We start from the raw sequence: 9,463 nt of genomic DNA on the forward strand, positions 1-9,463 counted from the left end.
AGAGGGGAGACAGGATAGCAGCTGCTGGCAGATGATCTCTTACATGGTGAACAATATGACACTGAAATATTGTCTGCAATGAGTTTCTCTTTAAATGTCATTTATATTTGCCGTTGTTTTCAGATTACAAAAGTAAAAGAGGCAAATTGTAAAAAAAATACAAAACAAAAACAAACAAAAAAAGTGTTCCACTGTCCCGCCTGCAAAGATAACCACCATTAGCAGTAAAGTTGCTTATTAACACTGGGATTAAGGTTTTAAAATAATGGAACTTTGGAATTATAAACAGAAATATCCCCTTATTTTCCTAGTTCCTTTGTGGTTCATATCAGAAAACATGAACTAACACTCATCTACTATTGAGAAGAGGCTTTTTGGTTGTTTTCTCTCTCCCACTTTCAAAATGGGATGCTGTTGGAGAGTTCTGGTCTATATGAAACCGTGAAGTGGAACCCTTTGCTCATCCTTGTCCTGCTTAGAGAAACCACATGCCTAGGACCTGGAAATCCATTCAGTCTAGAGACTGTCAAACGTGTAACTTCCACGGGTAGCTGGAACAGCCCAATCAGGGTATAAGGAAAGGTCAGAGAGACCATTAGAGCTCCCACAGGCTGTATCCCATATTATTGCATTGGTCTAACGGCTCAATTCGGTCTTCCAAAAAGCATTTTTGAGGGTCTGGGTAGGGAAGGTTATCTCTAGTGTGGAAAGAATTATTCCAAGTCTCTGTGTCCCTGAAAGTGCAAAAAAAAAAAAAAACAAAAAAAAACAAAAAAAAAAACAGACATTGCACATTGATAGGGGAGATTAACAAGCCAGGAGAAATACAAACATGCCACCTACTATTGGCCTCTCAAGGATTGAAGGATTAGAAATAACAAGTTCTAATTTCTCCTAGTAATTTCCAGGGGTTGAAGTAAATCAAATGACCTCTTTAGCTGAGCTTATTTATGTCAAAGGAAAGTAATATTCTTTGGGTATAATCTAGTACTTTGAAATTTATAGATGGGAAGTGATATGAGAACCAAACACTGAAAACCTTGGAGCAAATTGTGAAATTTATCCACTTGCTCTTCCACCTCCCCTACAAGTCTACAGTGAAGGATGATTACGATCGTTATAAGATATGAAATCTGGAGGCATGACCGGTCACTGGTTTGGGTTTGCAAAGGAACCTAAGCTTAAGAAAATTATGGACCAAAGGTTGAGCAAAACTCCTGATGAGGAGTAGGTTAGGGAGGGAAAGGAAGAAGTCAATGAACTTGTAAGTTTCAAGGGAGAAAGCAGCAATGCTTTGGATTTTGCCATGGTGAGTTTTACCAGGAAGGCAAGAATAGACCTTGAGGATTTATATTAGACAAAGAAGTGAGAATTCTATAATGCGTGGGTTACTAAGGGCAACTGTAGAAGAGGATTCCCTGTGGGGGTTTCAAAAATAAAATGGAATCTCACCTAGTCTAGCTCTGGCTGAAGGTAGAGAGAATGTGCTGGAAAATGAAAATAGTAGCTTTCCTGTATAGGGCATCACAGTTTTTGAGACTTACACTTTTTATAAAAAAAAATTTTTTATTCTTTTTGAGACAGGCTGGAGGGCAGTGGTGAGATCTTGGCTCACTGAAGCCTCAACTTCCTGGGATCAAGCTATTCTCTCATCTCAGCCCCCAAGTAAGTAACTGGGACTACAGGCTGCGCCACCATGCCCAGCTAATTTTTTGATTTTTTGTAGAAATAAGGTCTCACTATGTTGCCCAACTCCTGGACTGAAGCAATCCTCCCACCTTGGCCTCCCAAAGTGCTGGGATTACAGGCATGAGCCACCACGCCCAGCCAGAGGTTTATACTTTTAAAGCTGACCTGATCTCAGTTGACCCTCACTGAAGCTCTGAGAGGTAGGGCAGGGCCAGAATTACTTCACTTGTGAGGAAATTCAAAGACAAAGGGTTAAGTTCTAGTTGGCAGAAGAGAGATTCAGGAAGGAAGGCAGACCCCGGAACGTTTTGAAGTTCAGAGGGAAATGAGGATTTTTTTTTTTTTCTTTTTGAAGAAAACGTTTGTTCCTTTCCAGGTACACTTGATTACTCACTGTTAAGTAGGCGGAAGTCAATGAATGGGTAGGAACCACGGCGTTCAGCAGGAACCCCCGTCTGACCCCTTAGTCGTATATCTCCTAGAAAACAGAAAATCCAAACAAAGGCTTGAAAACATTGCCACGTGCATTCACTTTTCCCCTGTAAATCCTGTGTAAATCCTCAATGAAACCAACCCCAGATGTCAGGAGAAAAATGGTTCCCTTTTACCATACGGAAGCGAGTGCTGTGTGGAAAGGGATATTTAATGCTGAGTGTAATGAGCTTGGCAATACACCAACAAGGAACATGGGTCTCTTGTATGTGCTCAGAAGACGGGTCTGTGAAAATCACAGCAACTCACAAAGTTCCATAAAAGGACAAAAGTATTTTTATGCTTCCCAGGGCCACAGAGACAAAGCATCTGAATCCAGAAGGATAAATGAGTGTTGCATTGTAGCTTTCATTCTTAGAAGTGTTAATCACCCAGACTATAATTTTTCTTGGTTCCAGCACAATTGTTTTCTGACTAGCATCCACCTTCCTTTTTTCCATACTGTATCATTAATGTGCTTTAGAATCGCCTCACAGGCTAGCCTTGCTCCAGGCATTTGGCTACTCTTGCACACAGGACAGTCTGTAGAGTTTCTAGTACTTATTTATTTGGTTTCCATATATATATATATATGTGTGTGTGTGTGTGTATATATTTTTTTTGTTTTGTTTTGTTTTGTTTTGTTTTTTTTGCGATGGAGTCTCACTTTGTTGCCAGGCTGGAGTGCAGTGATCTTAGCTCACTGCAACCTCTGACTCCTGAGTTCAAGCGAATCTCCTGCCTCAGCCTCCCGAATAGCTGGGATTACAGGCACACACCACCACGCCTGGCTAACTTTTGTATTTTTAGTAGAGAAGGGGTTTCACCATGTTGGCTAGGATGGTCTTGATCTTTTGACCTCATGATTCACCCGCCTCAGCCTCCCAAAGTGCTGGGATTACAGGCGTGAGCCACCGTACCTGGCTGGTTTCCTTTCATATTTAATATCTGTGTTCGTTTTCCTTTTTGGTATGTGTCCTGTCTTTCTCATCAGAGGAGGTAACGGAGTAGAGTGGAAAGAGCATGGACTTTAGAACAAGGTAGGCTTTGGAGAAACCTTGCTGAGACACTTGCTACCTGTGTGATCTTGGCAGATTTATTTCTCTGAGCCTCAGATGCCTCATTTATAAAATGAAGTTAAGACCCACTTCGAAGTGTCCTTGTCAGAGAACCTAAAATAATACTCACTGACTGGCAATAAATGCTGGTTTGCTTCCTTCTAAACTCCTGCAAAGCAGGGATCATGCATATCATGTTATTTACATTTCTCCATAGCACTTTGAATGCTGTCTGGTACTTAGTGGATTCTAAGTGAATGTTCTCTGTTGACAAGAGTAGAAATAAAGGCCAAATTCACCAGTTATTATATATACTATGGAATCAGAGGAGAGGTAGAAATACGGGAGATATAATATATCTCTGGAAGAACTGAATCAGGGAAGGTTTCAATTCCAGTAGTAATGGGTACCCTCCCATAAATCACCTTTTCCCCAAACTAAGGTGGCACTGGGGCCCCGGCCTAGGAGCTGAAAGGAAGAACAGTCCTCTCTCCTTCCTTTCCTAATTCCTGGAGGAAATCAGGACCTGGGTGAGATCCCCATCAGCTGCAACTCATGCAACTGATATGCTTAAAATGACCCTCACAGATGGGCCTTGAGTGTACTGTACTTGGGGTTGTAAAGTGCAAGCCATGAGCTCTTGAGCTATTCTCTGCTTTGAATTTTATACTGGTGCCTTCTTTAATGCTTTGTGTAATCTGATATTACATTGCCATATTGATATGAAAGAATATTGTAATTTATGGATAAATGTTATAAACCAAAGTGAGAGGAAGAGGAAACAGATGGAAAAGTACTTTTATAGGTGTGAATGTAAACTTACATCAATGAGGGTAATGCTGTTAGCTTTAAAAAAATGTACTTATTTATTTTGATATGGGGTGGCTGGTCAATAAAGGAAAGCTACCAAGGAAAGTTGAAGTGTTCTTCTCTCCTCAGCAGTTGTCTTGAACATCATATGTTTACAAAGCACTTTCACAACATGACAATGTATTTATTTTCTTGCTTTTTTTTCTCATTGGGTCTTCATAATAACCCAGTCAGCAGAGACACCTTTATTCTGTTTACTTTATAAGTAAGAAAATAGAGGCTCAGAGAAGAATGGTTATAAAGGACTACTATTCGCTCTGTAGTCCCAGGTAAAGGCACAAGCCCCTTAAAGTCCTGATATAGTAAATATTTATGGGCTTTAACTGAGCTGCCTAAGTTGATGGTGGTTTCAGCTTATAGTCAGTGGGGCTAGCACTTAAATCTAGGCTGTTAGACTTCATAGGCAGAGCTCTCTCCACAATACCACTGGTTTCTAACCTTATGGTTAGAAACACACACCTTATGGAGTGTGTAGACCAGGTTTTTAAAATGAAAAAAGAAATGAAATTCTTAGATCCTCACATAAAAGAAGTTGTAGTTTTAATATCAATTGAGAAAATACAGCATGTTAAAAGGATATAACAGACGCACTGACTTTAAACACATTTGTGTTGTATAATGGTATATAGTAAAAATGATGCATGGAGGAGACCGTATAGATTTTGTCTACCAAGCAGACTGGGCTTGTGGATTTGTTGACCTGTTGCTGTAATCTCATGGGCTCCTTCCAGCACTTTCAGTCTCACCTTTTGGAAATCACTTCTCCATTAGTATTTTCTTCTCAGTATTACCAAAGAGTTCCTCTTGACTTTGTAGCTATGAGGTTACCATTTCCCCAGAAAGTGTCTATGTAATATTGACGAAGGTTTTAATGCCTGTGACAGGATTTCTTCCTGGTCTCCACCTGAGAGTCTAGGGCAGAGGAGGCCCATTAGCATGTAAGGTTTTAGATTTAGGGAAACTGAGGAAGAGTACCCTGTGGCCGAATGGATGAAGGGAGGGCAATACACTGGGAACTTGGGGGCTCCTGTACTGAGACGACCAACGTTTTGCCATCTTGGGTAACCCTGGATGAATCAGTAATCACTTTGAAGTCCAGTTGTCTAATATTTAAGTTGCATAAATCATAGCAATTTTGTCTACATCACAGAGTTGTTGTAAGGAAATTATAAGGTATGTGAAAATAATATGGTAGATAACATTCATTGAATACTTACACTGTGCTGAGCATTTTACACATATTATTTCACATCATCAACCCAGCAACTCAAAGTAGTTATTATTATTATTATTTGACTATTTTGCAGATGAGGAAACAAAGCCAATGGAAATTTGATAATTTGTTCAGACTCATAGAGCTAGAAAGTGCAGAGCTTATGCTTAAACTCAGAACTGACTTGAAACCTCATGTTCTTAACCACTCTCCTATATTATTAAGACGAAAAATTGTTTAAACAGGTCAGCATTAACTTTTTCTTACATAATGTATGCTTTGATTGCTGTTTGCCAATAAACCAAATATACAGTCATAATGATTTGTGGAAAAAGAATACCAGGAGAATCCCACTCCCTTGATGAGTTCACAGTTGAATCAAAAGCAGTTCAGTGGAAATGGACTGTACAAGCAAGACAAGCAAATCCTGTCCTGGATCAACAAGGAATCTATTACTTTCAAGTAAGAAAACAATTACTAAAAGTATTCTTCAGCAGAACTGAAATTAGCTGACAACAAATTTTCATACTGCATCCTACTTTGGGAAGAAGAGATAAGTAGCAATGGAGCCAGGTGAGGGCAAAGATACCTAAACAAGCAAACAAACCCAAACAAGTCAGCACTAACAACAAATAAGGAAACCATACCTGGAAGATTCCATTTCAGTGCCGACACTGTCCATAACTACATTGCACTTTGAGAAGCTGATTCCTCAGAAACCTGACAATGCCCCTTTGGTGTAGTAAATAATCATTTGCAAAAGGATGAAATCATGTTAAAAATACCAATAAGGCAGGAGGCAGGACAGTTGTTAAGTATGCTAACAATGCATCTGAGAAATTTCACAACATGAAAACAGTTCAATACAAACACACCAGATATTCCCAATCTTCTTAAGCATTCCATTTAATGGAAGCATTCATGTAGTAGGATTTATGTGTTAATGGTATATTTCTAATATAGAAAGTTTTCTTTCCTTCTCCCTGCTTGAAGGAGCCTGTTCTGATATTAAATTGCTTTAATACGCCGGTGGGAAGAGAGAATTAATTCAGTAACAACAGTCCTCAGAGGAGCAGAGGCTACTGGGCTGTTGTCCGAGGGAAAGAACAAGCGGTGTCCTGCCTAGCTGCTTTTCCTGGCCCAGGGTCTCAGGCAATCATCTATTTACCTAAGGCCTTATATCCAAGCTAAACAATTATTTTGACTATTCATTAAGTCCTTGTTTAACTTAAGCAACTTGCTTTTTTTCTTCTGGCAAATGAAAGGTGCTGGGGAAGCTGGTAGGAAGCGTTGACAGCCCAGAGTCATGTCCCCAGTCTGTTCTCATTGTGTTCCAAAAGGAAACAAACAGCAGGGGCATTCTGATTTTGAAAGGGCTGCTGCTTTTTTTGCCCCTTCAGGCTGACAACATCACATGTCATCCCCTGTACTGAAGGCTGCAAACAGGCCCAGAGCTGAGCCGAATTGCCCCAGGAGCCACGACCTGACCTGACTACAGCCCCTCACCCTCCCTGAGGACATGGCTCCGGAATAGACCTATTGCTTACTTGGCCTCTCGTGCTGCCTCTGGTTAATAAAAGCTTGTGCTAGGAAGCAGACGTCTATGTGGCCTCTTATGTAACTGGCAAAGAGGGTGGAGACTCTGACAGCGATGACAACTTACAGTGGCTGAAACAAAGCCATGTGACAAGAACCAGACTCTGGCCCCTGTCGTGGTATGTCAAGGTCATTTCAGGGTGAGGAAAAGGTGTCAGAGAGGGACAGAGCAGTAGCTACTGGGCTCCCATGGCATCTGAGATGAATGAAGAAGATAGTGACATTCTTGGTATAAACAGGTTGCACGGAATATTAGATAGAGATTCATAGCAGGGGTGTCACTAGGAACCAGGAAGATGAGATAGTGCTGGTATCAGAAAGATGAAGCCGCAAAGCAGCCCAAATATGGTGGGAAAGAAGCAGCTCTCATGAAAGGTATTCCTTTGAGCTTGCTGAGCACATTACTAATTCATGTCACTGCCACCACTTGCAAAATAAAGACAGAGAAAACCCAGATCCCATATCTCAGACAAGAACTTTCACCATACTGCACATCTCAGCTGGAAGCGTTGTTTATTTCAGCTGACTACTCTCCAAATTAACTAAGTGAACGATTTCTCGTAAGATGTTTATCTGGCCTAAAAGAGAGGAGGAAGGTTGTGCAATTTAATCACTCCATAGATTTGTGGGGTAGCACAAGCAGCCAGTTCAGATAACTCAGGCAGAGATTATTGTTCCGAGTACCGTGATGTTACAGGAGGGAGCCAAGATGGCTGATTAGACCCAAATTTCCCCGGTGGAGGTTCAATCTTCTACTTTCTTGAGTGAGGCTGGGCCTGTCTGGTCACCAAGCACTATGTGCTGAACTGGCCAAGTAGGAGGCTTCCTGTCCATTGGTCTGTTTCACTAGCTGTGTATTCCTGGGCTGTCAGTGAGAGAGCTTCGTATGTAGGAAAGAGGCAAACCAGGAGTTAGTCGTCCAGAAACCATATTTTTGGCAAAAGGAATGAAATACAATTTTCTTTGCATGTGAAAAAAGTTCTTTCTTTCTTTTCTTCTTAAAAATCTTGATTTGTATATCAAAATCAGAGAAAAGGGAAATTTCACCAAGTTCGAGTTGCCAAACAATACTGCACCACCTTGCATCTTTAGCTTAGAATGGCTTTTTGACAAACGTGCATTTTGGAACTTGAATGCTGCAAAAGTGAATATGTAAATAGTAGTGTGTTTATTTTCTAAAGACAGTAAGGCAGGTTTTAGACTAGTGTTAACAAGAGCAATCCTCATTTTTGAGCTGATAGTTTTTCAGACAGAAAATGAGAAAAAAGTAAGCTTCAATCACCAGGAACACAGGAGTCTCATAAAAAAAGATATTGAACAAGAAGCAGCGGGAATGCCTAAGGAGAATTTCAAGAAGCTGTAAAAGAACTTAAAAGAACACAAAGACATATCTTCTTACAAAGGTTGGGTAGAAGGAGAACAACTTGAGGAGTCACCTTGGGGACTATGCAGTCTGGGTCTGCCTTCAGTAATGAAACACGGATGGGTCTAAGATTATGCATCATTCATGTATTTCTAGGATAATACTTTTAATCTCCGGAATCTCAACAAAGCAAAGTTTGTTGCTTTTTAGAAATGCATTATATATAAATTACTTAGCACAGTGCCTGGCTCATAGTTGGCACTCAAAAACCAGTAGCTATTGTTCTTACTTAGTTAGCATTCTTCTGACCTTCTGTGTTCCTTCCCGCCCCTCCACCCGCCCCCTACCCGCTCCTTAATTGTTGGTATTTTTAGGAGGGTTTTCTAAGTGTCAGGATCTGTTTGAAGGGCCTTATGTGTATGACCGTCTTTAGTCCTTGTGACATGCCCCAGACATAGGTGTGTGTATGATCCCCACTGTCCTGAGGAGCACAGACAGCTTACAAAGTGACTAAATTGGGGTTCTAGGTGCCCTCGGGAACCCTTGCTTTCTAAAGCACTCCTGCACGTGGCCAGCATCTCCATTCTCCACAACAGAGACCAGGAACAACTATGCATGATGTAATTCACAGGTCCTTCAGTCTTCCAGGCTGTGTTTCTACTCTGTCTGCTGGACATGTCAGGGTTTATAAAAGTGAGCACCAAAACCATGTCCTGAGGAAAACTGAACGTTTATCCTGGTATTTCTTCACAGCAACATTATATGCCCAGTACAACAGGTATGCTGTGGACCAGAGCTCGGACCCATGAACCCCCAGTGGTGCAGGATAGACTATAGGGAGATGTAGACTCCACTGGAGTGTGTAGGTATCTCGCAGTTTGGTAGAACATTTAGGTATGGGAGTCAGCAAAGGGGCCAGTTCTTGGGCAGGCTCAGAGGGGATCCTAGACTGATTTAGTTCATTTCAACAAATGCTTATGCAAAACATTACACAAAATGTTGAAAAATAGGTGAGGACAGAAATACAAACTACCGTCGGAGAATACTATAAACACCTCTACACAAATAAACTAGAAAATCTAGAAGAAGTGGATAAATTCCTGGACACATACACCCTCCCAAGACTAAAGTAGGAAGAAGTTGAATCTCTGAATAGACCAATAACCGGTTCTGAAATTGAGGAAATAATGAATAGCCTACCAA

The 9,463-nt window shown here is 40.9% G+C and overlaps 1 protein-coding gene across 3 annotated transcripts in view; it reads right to left on the reverse strand.

Annotated features, from left to right (window-relative positions):
• Positions 1-9,463, reverse strand: part of PDE7B (phosphodiesterase 7B) — a 341,149-nt gene that overhangs the window by 77,419 nt on the left and 254,267 nt on the right. For all 3 annotated transcript variants that reach the window (XM_011978438.1, XM_011978440.1, XM_011978439.1), the window contains one exon: positions 2,084-2,167. In XM_011978438.1, the coding sequence (XP_011833828.1) occupies positions 2,084-2,167 (84 nt within the window). The remainder of the gene's footprint in view (positions 1-2,083; positions 2,168-9,463) is intronic.

The sequence above is a fragment of the Mandrillus leucophaeus genome, unplaced genomic scaffold (assembly GCF_000951045.1).
Source record: "Mandrillus leucophaeus isolate KB7577 unplaced genomic scaffold, Mleu.le_1.0 Scaffold194, whole genome shotgun sequence".
NCBI lineage: Eukaryota > Metazoa > Chordata > Mammalia > Primates > Cercopithecidae > Mandrillus > Mandrillus leucophaeus.